Raw genomic sequence first — 17,021 nt, forward strand, 5'->3', positions numbered from 1 at the left:
AAGAGAAAGAAAGGTGATTGACAACATAGGTACACGGCTATTGGCCGGCCGGTTCTAAGTTATATTAGTTTGACCATTCGGTCACCTCGAACTCACAGACGCGATCTAGACAAATGTCACCCCCAACAACTGAACCCGACGATGTGCCGACTGCGATTAAGAGATTTCACCGCACTAATCAGGAATACATCGCCAAAACAACAGCCCCTGGTGGGGAAAATCCCGAGTCATTCGGGTACGTAGAACCGGCTGCCGTGGGAACAGCATGCAGTTCCTAGTAGGGTTCTACAGACGTGAGCATGCGAACAGACACTTTCTTAATGCGGCGCCTCCCCCTAGGCACGTCAGAAGCCATCTCTATGAGCTGACGAACGAGGTGCAGCACTACCTACAACAACCGTTGAACCGGGGATCGTACAGACAGCCTATTAACGGCATTCCGCTAATACTGAATACACACACTCCCGTCCTATGAATGCCGTCATCAGTGTCCAATCACCACCTGTGGACGATGGTGAGCTTCAACTGGCGCGCAGGACCCACGTAACTCTGGCCCAATAAAGGTCTTTACATTATAGAGCGTGGTATTATCACTTGCGAAGCGAATTAAGAGGCAGAGAAGGCATTAAGAGTGTTCGCGATGGAAAGAAATTGCACAAGCCAAGCGAACACTCCTAATGCATATTTATGTTGCGTCCGTCAATCCTTGCGCTTCGCCAAATTCAATCGCTTCGCAATACCACCCTAAGTCGCTAGAACAACGATATACAGCCGTTCCCACGTCGGTCGTGTCTACATAACCGGAACGACTGTGACTCTAGCTGATTCCCTAAGAACTCTTTTTTATACTGTTAAAACATCAACAACCGTTGTGCCGACAAGCCATAGTGTCGATGATCAGAGAGTCTATTACCACCTTCACAGATTCCCCTAAAAATTTGCGTTTAATTGAAGGATTATCTTATTTTTGAATATTTAATGTATTTTATTATTATAAAGGTTTCTCTTTTAAACATACATATAAATTCTGAAATGCGTTTCATAACTACATATGTATGTAAATTATTTATAAAGTATGTATGCATGTATGTTTTTACGGCATATGTATGTACATGCATATCTGTTTTGTGAAAAGGCTTAGGACTAAATATGCTACTTTTAATTGCTATGTTATAAATGTATAAATTTATGCACGAAATGATTTTAATTGTATCAACAAATTCGACATTTTGTCCCTTAATGCAATAAGACATTTATACAAAATGATGTTAACACAGCAAAAAGTGCTTTGAATGCGTCTGTGACGCGCTGCGTATGAAAGCGATCATTTATATATATACACATACATATGTATGTACATACATAGTTATGTATTTATGCATTTATGAGTGTGCATCGCGCATAGGCGCAGTGCAGGCATAATTTTGCTAAAATATTTTTAGTGAATGCATATATGAATGTATCTAGGCGATTTATAATAAAAAACAATATGCTACATTATATATGTAATTAACGACTATGATTAGTGCGATTGCCTTTGTAACGTATAAATGTAAATATTCATTAATAGTTTATATGATTACATAATCCAAATGCAAGTGTTTTTTCTTCTAATTTGCTAAGAATATTATCCTTTAGTGAAAAAAAAAAACTTAACTTTGTACAAAAAATATTATCTCATAGAAATTAAAATATTTTCCTCTTTGTAATTCATTCAGAATTCAGTTTACGACGCTGGTGACCATTCGCTTATTCACTTGGGGATGCGCGATACACACGCATACTTTAGCAGTCATTACCGGCGTCAAAAGGCGTACACCAAGCAGCCTTTTCAAGAACTTTCAAGTGTGGCTCAAGGCGGGGCAGTTTGTAGCAGCAATCGATTTCGATCTCAGATCGTTTCACAGATCACATTTCCGTTTCGTTGATCGCTTAGATAGTTCTCTTATGCTTCGACTTGTCGCCACTATCACAGTTGCTTATCGAGATCGTTGCTAAATCTTCGTCTGAAGATTCTGGCGAATCCTATATGCGTTTGCTCTTTGGGTGTATGAATTTACAGGATTTGCCTAAGCGACAGTGGCCGCGCATGTATGCCTTGCACACACCGTTGTTGTTGTTGCCGCCACCACCACCGCCTCGATTTTGTCCGCCGCCACCAGAGCGCCAGTTACCACCACTGCCACTGTTATCTTGGAAATTGGAACCTGTCCGCCAATTGCCGCTGTTATGGTTCCGATTTTGATTATTATTGTGGTGACTATTATTCATATTATTACGCTCGAAGATATTCGCTGCTGCCATATTCGCCATAACACGCGGCGCCATCATGCCCATAGGTCCAAAATTAGGTCCATTATTGAAGGGGCCTTGCGCAGGGCCATATTGGCCGCCATGCATTTGCCATTGTGGATTGCCCGCCGCTGGACCGAATGCTCCCAATAAATTCTGTTGCTGTTGTGCAACTGAGGGACCGCCTATGGCGGCTAATGGTCCATTGAAATTGCCACCTTGCCATGCTGGATGTGATCCGGCGCTCACCGCCGCAGCCGCCACCGCCGCCGCTGCTACAGCTGCTGCTGCTGCTGTCGCCACCCCTGGTACCGGTCTGGGCATCTGCATTTGCGATGCATGCATATTATTTGCGGACGCAGCAGCGTACTGCGGCATAAAAGCAGGAAATGCGTTTACGTTGTTCGGAGGTAACGACGCATTCACTTGCGCATTTGTCAGTTTGGCAGTGTTGTTGGCTATGTTATTTTCTGGGTATTTGGGCGAACCCTTCGGTTCGGGCCAAGGCATGTTTGTGTAATCGCTAACGGCATCCGGATTGCCGGTGATGTCTTCCAAGGGTATGACTGGCACATCGTATGCGAAATGCGGCTCCAATTCGGCCTCCGCCGGTGAATCGGGTATCATGCTGTGCGAAAAGTAGAGCGCACGCAAAGTGGTTAGCTCGCGGTCGGCTTGTACCTTACGTTGCTTCGATTGATTACCGTTCGGATGTGGTGGTACGCCATCGACTTCGATTAGTGGCCGCCATTCAGTTTGTGGCCTCATATTATCATCGTGTGTGAAGCCACGACGTGCAATATTGAAGGCATCGCGCTCACTATAACGTTCCAGATTTTTCATGTCCATAAACGATTGGGCCTTTGTCACATTTACGCGCTCATTTTCATCCAATTCAAAGTAACGTATTTGTTCGAGATGTTCCTGCGTGCGCCAAGTCAACTTCTTCTTTGGGCCTTTGCGTCTGTGTAGCATGAGCACACCCGGTGGTCCATTCGGACCACAACCAGGTCCAGGCGGTTTGCGTGCTTCTTCCTCTTCGACAACGTCCGTTTTCGCTTCCTTTGTGGCGGCATCTTCCTCCGCATCACTGCCAGTGATATCGACTGAGCCGCTGGCGGTGCTAGGAGTGACGTCGCCATCATCTGCAGCTTTTTGTTCACGCAGCACCTTCTGTTCAATGTCCTCCTTCACCTTTTTCAATGGTATATCATCATCGTCTTCTGTGCTATTACCCTTGTCGGCTGCATCCAAATCTTCAGTTTTGCTGTTCTGCTCTTTGACGTCATTTTCTTTATCGGACTTTTCATCGCTCTTTGACTCATCCAATGTGTCTTGATAGAATTTCAAAGGTGCAACCTTGGGTCCATCAGGACTTGTGGGCGGTGAAGGACCCTCTTTTGTTTGTCCTCCGGGAGCCGGGGTAGTGGAGCGCTTGCGCTTTGTGATCTTTTTAGGGCCTGTAGCTGCTGAGAGTGCATCAGAGAAGAGATTCGTTTCGACGAGTGTTTGAACTGTAAGAGAGAGAGAGAGAGAGAAAAAGGTAATGTTGTTTAGTCGATCGAGTCAAGAATTGTTTGAGAGAAATTTTATGGTATTTAAAAGCGGAGTTGGTTGCTAGTTTTTGCTTTCGGGGTTGTTATAGAGCTGGAATTCGATTTCTGAAAATTGGATTAAAAATATAAATAATATAAATTGAAAATATAATTAATAATAATAAATATTCATAGTTGATTCCTTTTTAATCCCTCGCATTTTTCCAGTGACCTAAGGACATTAGTTTTACTTCTCATCTTGTTATTTTCATTTACAGTATCTGGGCAAAATTCAAACTATACTTTGAAAAAAAAAATCTATAAATATAAAGATAATGATTTGCTGAGTGCTATAACTTCAACAGTTTTATCATTTTTGCCATAATTATAAAGAAAATAATCTTTTTAAGAAGTCTTCCTGAACCAAAAACGGAATTTTTCGCCAATGTTGATGCAGTTTCCTTGCAAATATCTCTGCCAAATGTTTTACAAATTCGTTTTTTTTTTTTTTGAACATTCTTCGTGCAGCCACTTCTCACTCCAGTTAGTTTGATGAAATAAAAATAAAAAGAACGCTGGTGGTAAGCCCGTAAATCGGAAAAGTTGCACACAGGCAGCATTGGGATCGAATGCGTTAAGAACCAAATACATATTTAACTGTTGCCCTTGAACTTACGCATTTTTAAAAAACTTGAGATTCAAAACTGTTAAAAAAAAAAAATTACCATGGGAAGGACAGGTTAAATTGTGAGTGTGTTTTGAAAATTTGCGATTGCGTACTAGGCTTTATTTTATTGGAAAATGGTCGTCCCTTGAGCGCAAGAACTTCTCTCGATCAAAAATTCAAGTTTGGACTAGCAACGTTACTCAGAGGGGAAAGTCTACATTATTAGGTAACCGGTATTCCAAGTTTACCAACGGGGGGTAGTAGCTGTATACCCACTTAAATGTTTGAATTCGAATTCCCAAGACAGCTAGGTCTACGTAGCCGGAACGACCCAGATCTATGTATATCTGGCCAAGGACTGTCATTCCAGATGATCTTTTTTATGCTGCTACAATTCGATTATAATTCAGAATTAAGCCAATTGCAAGGGCGATAAGCCTTTTCAAAGCTTGAAATAGTCCAAGAATGAATGTGGAGTTCTCTATAGAGGTAATTGTGTTCACCGAAAAATAGGTAGTTCTGTAAATTACCTAAGTGGCTTCGAGTGAAACTTATAGCTTCGGATAATGCTTGAAGGATTAAAAAAAACTTAAAGGAATGCAAGCAGTTCTTCAATAAGAACCTAAGGGGCTGTGGCTAAATCGATCGCGGCCCGATTTTACATAAAATCTATGAAAAAGCTATCACAGCAACCGATTAGCTGCGAACATAGCATGTCGCGCACGCTCTGTAAAGGCATATTAGGGTAGTCCAATGCGGAATCGGATTATCAGAAAATGAAGCAGATTTTTTTTAATTATACGTCACAAATCCAATTCAGTGACAGCCTGGGCTATCGCTGAATCCATCGTATGCCGAAATCCATGAAATCTACGAAAATTCGATCACTGAATTCGAATTACTACGAATGTGTTCATTCAAAGTACTATATGCTAGGTTCGTAGATTTTCGGAATAAGTAAAAACAATTTCGTAAATTTCCCGAAAATTCAGACTACTATGGGTTCGGTGATAGCCCTGAGAATTTTTGTAGATGCCATGGAAAATCTGACTACAGTACTCCCCGCTTAAATTGCACAATTTTTGGTTCAATTAACCAGGGAATCAATTAAAAGGGAAACATGAAAGTATACCTCTTTCCGATAGCACATATTTTTAACCAATTATGCGGGGAACCAATTAACCGGGGCATACTGTGCTAGGGATTCGATAATAGCCCCGAACAGTAAGATGACTTTTGGAGCTAATATTTGAAACCAACCAAAAAAAAAATAAAAATAAAAAATTAAGTGCTCGCAGATTTTATGGGAGGGTTCTTGAGTTTTAATCAGGCAAACGGGAGGAAAATTGTAGCGGCAAGTAAAAACCGTACAATCGAAATAGAAATAAAAAATCGCAAGAACTGTGCTGCCATAAAGCAACTAAAAAGTCTTTGAAGAACGAAAGATCATTGATTTTCAACAGTTTGTTTTAGATTTGCGATTGGGTATCATTACTGAAGGAAAAATCTGGACGTTATTGCCATATAATAAGATAAACTCATTCTTCGTACTTGCAGTTTCTGTCGAACTCAGTAATTTGAAACAAGGACGATATTGCAATTTAGAAATGCAAATATAAGGAACGAAGTTTGAGTCTTAAAGAGAAGTAAATATAGGAGCCATCCCTAGTAATATTTTTTACTCAGAAAGTTATAGTTCGTCGATTAGACGGGCACATTAGGCTTTGAAACTAAAATTTGGGGTATTGTTTGGAGATAAGCTGTATGTTAAGGGATATGAATGAAATTGGAGATTATAACCTAAATGGCATTTTCGATTTTTTGCTTTTTTTTTGTCAACTGAAGATTTGAATAAGCGGAGATACTATGGAAGTGATCTTCAACGATCAAAACACACCTGAAATCGAAATAGTCAGGGCCACCACTGAACTCATCGATTTTTCGTAAAAAACCTATCACTGGGTATATTTTGAATGCGCGTGTTCGTAGCAATTCGGATTCTGCGATCGCATTTTCGTAGATTTCACGAAAATCGGTTACGCTGGATTCAGTGCTACCGCCGAATAAATGGAGAAAACGCGTGGCTTATGATATTAGCCAGAGGTTAGATCACCAGAAGATCTTACTTATGGTATTCGCGCCGGGAAGGCAAATTGGGGAAATTATGCAGCTCATAGCTTTAGCTTTAAAACTTAACGAGGATCCATGGGAGATGTTATGAAACGTTAGGGCGTTTCGAGTTCCACATAGCAGTAGTTTTCAAGATTTTCCAAACGGTTTGAGAAATTTATATGGTGCTACAACAACAAATAGGTATTACTGAAGTGAATAAATCACTTGTATTTCTTTCCAGTCCCCAGTCGTGTGGCCTCTAAATTCGAGAAAATTATAGACCTATTTGTAAGCATATTAAATGAAAACACGCTCTTGGTCCACGAAGCTTGGCAGCAATCAGAAAATTTTGGCATACGTATATTGAGAAATTGTTGCAATACATATATATGTAATGCATGACGCATGACTCTTGTGCATGCTTCAGCAGTGTGTGTATGAATGAATCTTACTCAAGAAAGAATTTGATTGTATGTACAGTGTTGATGAGAAAAATAAATAAAGAACAACAATTTACAGAAATCGCTGCTAAAATGGCATCACATGCAATGACTTAAGCGTTTTGTTTTTTAGTATAAAAAAAAAAAAAAAAAAAAAAAAAAACGATCGATCGTAAAGGGTTTTCGAATTACGCATATTCGCCTTGCTTTTAAATCATATTGAAGGAACTTTCTAGTATATGCATGTATTTAATAGAGTAGTAGTAGTTGATTAAAGGTCTTCTAGCCTATCAGTAGCATTGAGCAGTCTACAAGGCTATAACTAAAATTTTCAAATGACTGACGGAGCCCGACAACGCATTCTCTAAGCAAAACCCTTATTCCGCATAGTATATCTTTCCGCATAGTTTCCTAAATCAAGATTTTTTGACAATGCTAAAATAGGCATTCATACAGATTCTGCAATTCACTTCCGAGTGAATTTCACCAGTCACTTTGAATTTAAATTGAGTGGGGTGGAAATTCACTCGAAAGTGAATTGTAAAACCTGCCTGATATGTTATAGGAAAGCTGAACGTCAGGCTAAAAGCACATTAAGAGGTTACAATCTGACAAGAAACAGGCTACTCATGAATCTCCCATAGGAGAAACTAAGAATTATTACAGGATTTTTGACGGGCCACTGTAGGCTCAGAGGGCACCTGTATAAACTAGGTATCTGGTCCAGCGACCTGTGTCACACTTTTGCGATGCGGCCAAGGATACTCCCCTACACCTTCTTATGGAGTGTGAGGCCGTTGCTCGCAGGAGGTATAGGAGCATAGGGCACGTCTGGCCAAGAGAGGAGCACATACCCTCACTGTCCCCGGGGTCTATTATGAAATTTATAGACATCCTGGGGCTGGTTGAGGTGTTGTTATGAGCTAGGGGCACAATAGACCTACCGGTCGCAGTGCCTCACCCAACCAACTAACTAACTAATTATAGGAAAGCTGTAAGAAAAATAATTTTCTAGTGCTATATATATTTTCTTAACTAAGATCTGCCTTGAAGGGACTTGGCCAGGTTATAGCATAGCAATTATGGTTTTATTCATCAGGGTCTTGAGTAGATCAGACATGGAAAATCTTCACTACAGGAATTACCAAAAATATTACTTGAAAGGGTTCTTTAGAAACTACTAGGGTGCACAAAAACCTCATAGTTAATAACTGAATAATTTAGATAGTATTGCTTAAATAAGGTCATCAGAAACTAAATTAAATATAAAAAACTTGAATTTTACGCTGAAAAAGGTGCAAAAATTAAGACTGCCGCGTTCATTATGGTTTTAGAGCTAGACGAGGTTGTCGGATGAGTTTTTCAGAATTGATGGGTAGTAGCTGGATAGAGCGAGCCTCGATAGATTGATAGAAAAACTGAGCAGTGTCTGTCTGAAAGCCAATTTCATTGCAGTTCAGGGGCTTTAACTTAGCCAAGGTGGTTGCTTGTAGCATCTAAAAACAATAGGGGTATTCTCTGAGTCCTGCAAAGCCCTTGCACGGTGCACGGATTGCACGGTTTGCAAAGCTGACCCATGCGAAAACCGGTTTTTACCGTGCAATCTGTGCAACGTGCGAGAGCTTTGCAAGACTCAGAGAATAACCCTAATTAATAGTACACAGACTTTTGTGGATAGGTCTTCTGGCTTTTAGTTGACATACAACAATTTAAAAGATATTAATGGTATTCTCTAGAGTCTTGCAAAGCCCTTGCACGGTGCTCTGATTGCATGGTAAAAACCAGTTTTCGTATGGGACAGCTTTGCAAACCGTGCACCGTGCACCCCTATTAAATTTATCAGCAAAAACTCTCAGTTAAGTCAAATCAGATGGAACAGGGTAGAATCTGATCTTGTGATCAGATGTTGCTTCTAGATGAGAGTGGCCGTCTAGGCTCCAAGAAATGCAGGGCATATTTTCCGAAAGTTTAAGAAATCATATTCCAGTTAGATTAAGCAAGTGTTGGATATTTTAGTGACCCTGTAATATTCATTCCGCAGTATATTCTCATACCAGTATTATTAGAGCTTTTCACGAACAAGGTCTTAACCCTTTTCGAACGTGGCAGGCATTTAAAGCACACAGAGGGCATGCAAAAGACTATTATCAATCTGGTGTTAAATTTCGATAATAAAAACTGTGGAAATTGTATCTAAACAGGCGCTAACCCTATTCAGCTCGATAAGTTGTGAGCAAGTAAGTTATGTCAAGCCTTACTTTTTAACGAATCATGCATGGAGGGGAGAATAGCCAGACTTTTGCATAGTATGATTCGAAAACGTATTTCATTTGATCTTAGCAGTCATTGAAGCGGCTGAAATTGCTCGATAGTAACAGTAATGACCAAAATAATTGAACTCGCAGGAACGCATCCGGTGTAGTGGTTAGTAGAAATAAACCTCTTTCATTTAGATACTCTATAACCTTATATATCGTCGATGTTTTTGCAAAACCGCCCATCGCCCAATTGCAAAACCGCCTATCTTACGGCACGCAAATTTTGCAGGAGAGCGGAAAATCGGTTTATTCTTTGAAGGCATTGCCTTGATAGGCGGTATTTACTCAAGCTATTCGCCCCTATTGCGAGTGTCGACTAGTAGTAGATAAACGACTCTTATTCGATTATCGCTTTTCCATGGTATTGTGAATGTCGATTTCTCGTTGAATAAGCAACTGTGAAGTTTTTTATCGCTCATTTTTCTACAACTATAAACTATTAACACGCACTTATTGAACGAGAAAACAACTTTGAAAACACCACGGATAATCGATAGTCGACTAACAGTCGTTTATCTACTACAAGTCGACACTCGCTATAGGGGTGATTATGTTACAAATCTGTTGTTTTAACAATTTAACGATTTTTATGCATAAATCTCGATGCCTAAAGTTCAGGGTTAACAAATCTCATTTTTGCCACAACGCCGATTGAGGCGGTTTTGCAAAAACATCGACGATATGTAAGACTAAATTCTAGTAAAACTGTCAAATAATAAAAATGCGCGTAGAGCGGGTAAAGTATCGATTTCAGGGGAAAACAGGTAAAAAATTAGTTTAAACTGCGAGCGGGTTCGCAACTATAATCTTTCATAACCTCACAATGATATACTATTTTCGAATAGAGTAAGAATTGCGACCGGTAGGTCTATTGTGGGCACGGCTTATTTCAACACTGCATCTAACCCTAAATACTCTATAAATTTTAGAATAGACATTTTGCTTCTCGCTACGATATTTTTTTATTTATTTTAATGTAACTGAATTTTGTATGCGCTTTCCGTTCCATTTAAACAGATGTGAACACTAGATTTAAAAGTTCCGCGTGTGCGCTCAATGCAACGCTAGTCTAAGGTGATATGATTGTTAAAGGCTTTATTGAAAGCATTTAAAAAAAAAAAACGTTATTCAAAAGCGTAAGTAGTAGTTGCGATTGTTATGTTCCACTCATATTCATTGCATGTGAGACCTCTAGCAAGAACTGGGGTGTAACGCACATTGAGACTCGAGTGTGATGAAAGATAGATTCGTATTTATTGGAATGCCTTGACTGGACTCAAAAATGAATCAAAAAAGTTAGATTAATGTGGCGTCACTCGGCTTTTTATACTTTTGGTTATAACAAGTTAATTCGTTGCCAATTGCGTACCTTTGCAACGCATGTGATGATACGTGTTTGCCCATTTTTCCTATATCATATACACATATCGTGAATTCATGTTGCCATTCTGAATTTTAGACTGCTTCCAAACTTTGAAGACCATCAGCTCAAATCATTGTTTTTATTTTGTTGAAAAGAATTGTTTATTTTTCACCAACTCTTTGTCTTATGTCTTATGTTAGGTTGCATATCTTGCTTATTTTTCAATATTTTTTTCAGTGTTTGTATACTTATTAACTAAAAATTGAAAATTTTCACGTGACATTACATTACAATGTAATGACACTGATAGAATCACTAAATATTCAATATGAATATATATGTTAGAAAATATAAATAAAATGCATACTTAACATCCGGTCTCCACAAACCATGTCTTCACTGAAAGCGTCGTCTCGATTTGCTCGTCGTTTTAAACTCGTTAATAACAAAAAATTAAATAAAAATTAAATGCGCTCAGAAATCGATGTTGAGCACATCATTTGAACTTATTAAACCGCCCGGCAACTTATCCAGCTCAACCGTCTTTCATCACACACATGTAAACATATTTTAGGAGTTTGATTGAATTCGTCTTTTTAACACAATGTGACCAGATTGGCACTTTCCTATCTGTTCAGCAACTTGCAGTTGATTGATGTATGAAGCAGTGCGGACCAGGCGCCTCCAATCAGCTCCTTTCTTTATGCTCGATCCACTGATTGTGGCTTTAGTCTTCTGTTTCTGGGCATTCAAATTTAACTGACACTACAGTATTATTAATGTTTCTTTCAGAAGGTGGCATACGCAAATATAAAATTACGAAAAAATTCGTTCTCTTAAGTCAATGATCTCTACCTGACGTAAGTTAGAGTAGGAAAACCAATAAGCCATTTTTTCGCAATCTCAAATGTATGCGCATGCATCTAGCCCGGTGGTGCACACGGCAGCTCTAAAGGCTCGCTGGGTTTTCACGCACATATCGATGTGCACCACTGATCTAGCCCTTCTCGTTTCATGTTACATACATACAATCACTTTGAAACAGCACAACTTTTGGTTTAAGCGCCGCATGCTTAAATTTTTACAAACAGCCAATATATGTAACTTTACCGTAGCTAAATTGATCGATTTTGTTGTTTGTTTTTTTTTTTTAATTTAAACACAAGCAAAAGTTAAATTACTATCGCGTTAGAGACCATCAAAGTGTTTGACAAAACGCCAATGTTGCTTCTAGTCTATGCAGGATGTTTGGACAACAAAGACAAAAGAAATTCAGTTCCAATGTTCCCCGCAGTCCAATGACGAAGCGTGGTGTTGCCAACACTCTAAAAAAAAAGCTGACAGTCTACATTATTGCTAGATTGTACGAGATAACACTTTTAGAATTATAAACATAAAAAACCTCAAACCGCAAAAACTAGCATCATCCAAACTCCTGAAATGAGACTGTGCAGAATGCCATTAGTAAATGTCGTAATGCATTATACTTACTCTTTTTGGGAGCGATGAGTTTGATGGCTCCAGGTTTCTCGTTAGCCACAGACAGGTTGTTCATATCGATCTTGGATTTCTTCTGTGTGGGCGAATCACTACTACTAGGTGGTGGTGAAGGCCGCTTCAGCGATGAAGGCAAACTTGCAGGAATGACAGTACCAGGCGCTGATGCAATCGATATTGGTTTCTTCAAACCTTTCCGTGACGGCGGTGGTGGCGCTTCTTCAGTCAGACCATGCGAGCGAAACTGTGATTTGTACGTTTTAACTGTTTTGGTCTTATCCGAATCGCGTCGAATTTCAATCGACATTGATGCCTTTTTTGAGGGTATTGTGATTGAAGCAGGCTTTACCGTTTCGGATTCTGATTCATCCTTAGGTTTCTTTGGAATACGACCTAATTTATCAATAGATGGTTGAGTCAACTTGCTAATAGTGTCTTTATCTTTCTCCGCTTGTATTTCTTTTTCGCGCTCCTTATCTTTTTTGTGGGATGTAGTTGTTGAAATTGAAGATGAAGAAGAATTGGACGACTTATCTTTGTCTTTATCGCGGTGTTTGTCTTTTGAACTTGTTGACGATGAAGACTTAGATGATGAAGATGACGATTTATGTTTATTTGAGCTGCTACCCTCTTTCCGATCTTTGTCTTTGCTGGAACTTGAACGCTCCTTGTCACTGCGATGCTTATCGCCAGAACTGCGGTGTGATGATGACGATGATGATGATTTTGACTTACTCGAAGAAGAAGAGGTTTTCGATTTATGACTCGATGATTTATGGCTGGAAGACGATGACTTTCGATCTTTTTCTCTATCTTTATCAACTTTTTGTTCTTTTTCTTTATTTTTGCTTTCTCTTCCCTCTTTTGAACTTTTAGCTTCTTTAATTTCTGATTTATCACCTTCAGAATCTATGGATTTCTTCCGATCTGAAGACTTTTCTACTACATCAACTTTATCATTATAGGGTGGAGTCCGAGTCTCATCGTCAGCACTGCTTTCACTTTCTTTGTCTGGTTTATCAAGTGATGTTCGAGTCTCCTCTTCCTCTTCTACCACCGTAGCGGCAGCTCCGCTGTCAACTTCTTCCTCCACTTCCTGTTCCTCATTTTCAGGCTCAGCTTCGACATCGCCTTCGGCGTCATGATCCACTTCTACTTCACCTTCAGCATTTTCAGCTTCAGCTTCAGCCTCATCTTCAACTTCTTCTTCAACATTATCTCTCTCGTTCTCTTCTTCATGAACGACTGTTGGTGTCACTTGCGCGGTCTTTGGCACTTTTGCCAAAACTTGCTGACCATCTTTAATAACTAGTTTGAATACCAAACCGGCTTCGTTAGCTTTCTTTTGAGCCGATGTTGGTGTATAACTAGATGTTTCAGTTGGTACATCTGCAACATCAGCTAAAGGATCCTCTTCTACAATATTTGATGACTGCCTTACACTTACTACAGGCGCCTTAATTTTAATTGGTTCTGCGGGAGGTGGTATAATTTTTGGTTCTTGCCGAACGACAGGTGTTGTTTGAACACTTGCAGCTGCAGGTACATTGGTAATTGTCTGTTGCTGAGCATTTTCAACTTGAGCGCTTGTTGTATTTTCAGTTACCACCTTCAACCACTGTTCCACCAAACGTTTCGCAAGTATTCTGACGCCTAAAAATAATAAAAAAAAAAAATATTTATTTTACATAAAACGAGTCTATTGGTTATCCAAATTGTATTAAAAAAAAATTCAATTGAATAGTTTAAAACCAAAACTGCTAATAAATTATTGATCGCCGACACAGATTACAAAGGTCAAAAGAAAATACAAAGAATTATGTAATAGTTTTGCAATCATCAGTTTTTGCTGGTGAAACTGGTTTTAGAAATACCTTCTGTGACGATTGTGCCAATTTTAACATTTACCACCACAAATACAGAAAACTTTAGCTGACAGCAAAGTGAAAGAAATTGTCAAAATATGACAACTTTATATGTATACAAAAACAAAATATGACAGTATGTATACGCCAATGTACACCCATGCAAAAAAAATATAACCTATTTCCACGAACCACTTCTCCCTATGTAGCAATTGCAAATTTTTTCTATATGTAAACCAAACGCTTACGACTCTTTTAAATAAAAACAAAGATTCTTCTCAAAGTTTTCAAAGGAAATTAATTCAGTCCTTCATAAATGTGAAATTACTGCAATTTCTTCATTCAGACGATATACACACAATTGGTACTAAAATTTACCTTCATTGCCGCCATCCCTGCAAAGTCCTTTCACCAACTTTGGTGCAGAGTTTATCTTCAATCTATCCACATCAACAGGACAAAGTAAGAGTAATTCTAATATTTCCTGCACCAGTGGCCAATTCATAGCACGTATAGCGTCGTTCAACCAGTTATAAACCAAGGACCAGCCACCGACACCCATAAATTCACCGAGTAACTCAGTTTTTGTAACTTTTAAAATTTGTACATAAATGCATTTTGATACTAGTTTCTTTGAATATCTATTCATTAATCTGAAAGCAAAACAATTCAAGGGTTAAGACAAATCAAATAAATCTACAGCGAATGCAACTCTGATATTTTATATTACAAGAGAATTCGAACACATTACGCACAGTTGCATTGCAGACAATTCATAAGAAACATTTTTAAAACTCGAGCAATTTCATGGTAACTCACCCTGCGATCCGTTTTACTTCTCCTATGCTTAGGATGCCCCCATTGTCATCCAGCAGCACCTTCAGGCACTTTAGGAGCTGCAGAGGAACTATTCGTGGCTGAAATTACAAAAACAAAAATTAGACCAATCTTAAAAATAAATATCGATTAAAACACAAAATTAGCTCAGTAATTTCTTTATTATTGAATTTTTACAAATAAAACGCATTTAACCAACTCACCATATTTTTAATGTGATTACTGCAACAAAGACTTAACAAAAGCCAATTACCAAGACCGATGATGTCACTCACTAGCTTTACTTTCAACGACTTGGGACTCTTCCGTATATCAATGAACTTAGATTACATAACTAATACGTCCTATTACTTGATACGTATATAACCTTGAATCATCTATAAAACAAAAGAAACTATAGTTTAATCAAAAATGGACGCACAAATTACGTGCATGCATATTTCATGTACATATAGAATCAGTACAAGTAAATTCTAACCCTCCGACTTCACTCCCACGAAACCTTGCTTGCATAAAATAAAAGATTACCTAATTTAATTTATTTGCAAGTATGCATAACAATTATTGCTATACAAATATAATAATTTTCAGATTGCTTTCAATAATGGATTTCCCACGGAGCCAAGTTTTTCAACTACGGAATTTCGACGACGTGCTTGTGAAACGACTGCGAAAATAGTATAGAGAAATTTTCAATGATGGCGAAATATTTCGTTTGTAATAGAATATCAATGGCGACATTTGAAAGCGCAGCCAACTTCATGCAAGCATCAAACAATGATGGTGTTGCCACATCTTTTTTGGCAACAATTTACAATCGAAGCGTACAATCGCATACTTTCAACAAGAATCCGACGCAATGCGCTGGAAATAATTAAATTTGGTGTCAGATACGAGTTTATTCCAACTCCATCAACGCTGTTTTAAATACAAAAGGTTTAAAATCTATTCGCACTTGCCGATTTTCAAGCTGGCAACCAAGCAAATACATAGGTTCTTGTCCACACTATCAAAATCTATTACAAAAACATCTGCCACGTTTCCGGAAATCTGCGACACGCCATTTTGTGATGCGTAGACACAGCGGCCATTTGGAAAAAATTTAGCACATACAACTCCTTCGACAATGCCACAACTATACTTTTACGCAGCTTCAATTAAATCCATATTTTACCGGATTAGCGTAGATTTTCTTGTACTCAGCACGCAAACGCTTCAAACACTTTCCATTTTTGATCATTTTCCAACATGGAAAATCTACAATAAATTCCTTATGAATGTCCCAAATAACAAACACAATAAATCTCTGCATATAAAACCTGCTTATAATCTAATAATGAAAACCCCTTGTTTTTGCTTTGTCTTCTCTTCTTTTTTCAACAAAAGTACAGTCTGTTCAAGTACAAGTAGGTTTATTAGGAGCAGAGATAAAAAAAAAAATTAATTAATAATTTCCAAGCGCAGCAGAAATTTCACGTCCAACTCACCCGTAAACACGAATTTATCTGAACAAAAATGGAGTCCGCTGAACGAAAGGTTGACGCAAACACAGGGTTGCATTGTATGTGTATGTTCAATTGCTGGAGCCCTTTGCGCGCCTACAGGGCGATCAGAGTTATTTAAAGAATTCGAGTGCATTTGGACGCACACGAAAATAGATACCTTTCGGAATAAAATAATTATCTACGTGTAACCAAAGAACGTAAATTTGAGACAGCTACCTGCAGCAAAAAACGTAAATGTACGTTCCCACGACAGTCGGGTCTACGTAACCGGAACGACCCAGATTTATATCTGGCCAAGGACTGTCACTCCAGCAACACTCCCCAAAAACCCTTTGGGGAACTTGTATGCTGCTACAACAACAACAACAAAAAAACGTAAATCTAAATGAGGCGTACCTTGAGGCGTTTTCCAGGCAGTTTTAGAGGCGATTAAGCGCCGTTTACATAAGACTTTTGCTTCGCTTAAGCAGTGTTTGCATTATTCAACTTTGCGTTCAACAATTGCGTTCAACTCAACGCAGGGTTGCACGAAAAAAAAGTTGAATGGCTAAATGTTGGCTGGCGACCAACTTTGTTGAAAGCGATTAGTT

At 38.8% G+C, this 17,021-nt stretch overlaps 1 protein-coding gene across 2 annotated transcripts; it reads right to left on the reverse strand.

Moving 5' to 3' along the window:
* Nucleotides 1-1,046: 1,046 nt before the first annotated feature.
* On the reverse strand, nucleotides 1,047-16,440 carry LOC118740926 (serine/threonine-protein phosphatase 1 regulatory subunit 10). 2 transcript variants are annotated; one of them, XM_036472680.1, is made up of 6 exons: nucleotides 15,455-16,440; nucleotides 15,130-15,303; nucleotides 14,909-15,006; nucleotides 14,468-14,742; nucleotides 12,219-13,877; nucleotides 1,047-3,806 (listed from the first exon to the last, which is right to left on the reverse strand). In XM_036472680.1, the coding sequence occupies exons 2-6, from the start codon at nucleotides 15,130-15,132 to the stop codon at nucleotides 2,026-2,028; spliced, it is 3,816 nt and encodes a 1,271-aa protein (XP_036328573.1). In that variant the 5' UTR covers nucleotides 15,133-15,303; nucleotides 15,455-16,440; the 3' UTR covers nucleotides 1,047-2,025. The 2 variants fall into 2 exon arrangements, with proteins under 2 accessions (XP_036328573.1, XP_036328574.1); XM_036472681.1 differs by having other exon boundaries at nucleotides 15,405-16,440.
* Between the last annotated feature and the right edge of the window lie 581 nt (nucleotides 16,441-17,021).

Source organism: Rhagoletis pomonella, unplaced genomic scaffold (assembly GCF_013731165.1).
Source record: "Rhagoletis pomonella isolate Grant_MI unplaced genomic scaffold, Rhpom_1.0 Rhpom_scaffold_00006, whole genome shotgun sequence".
Taxonomy (NCBI): Eukaryota; Metazoa; Arthropoda; class Insecta; order Diptera; family Tephritidae; genus Rhagoletis; species Rhagoletis pomonella.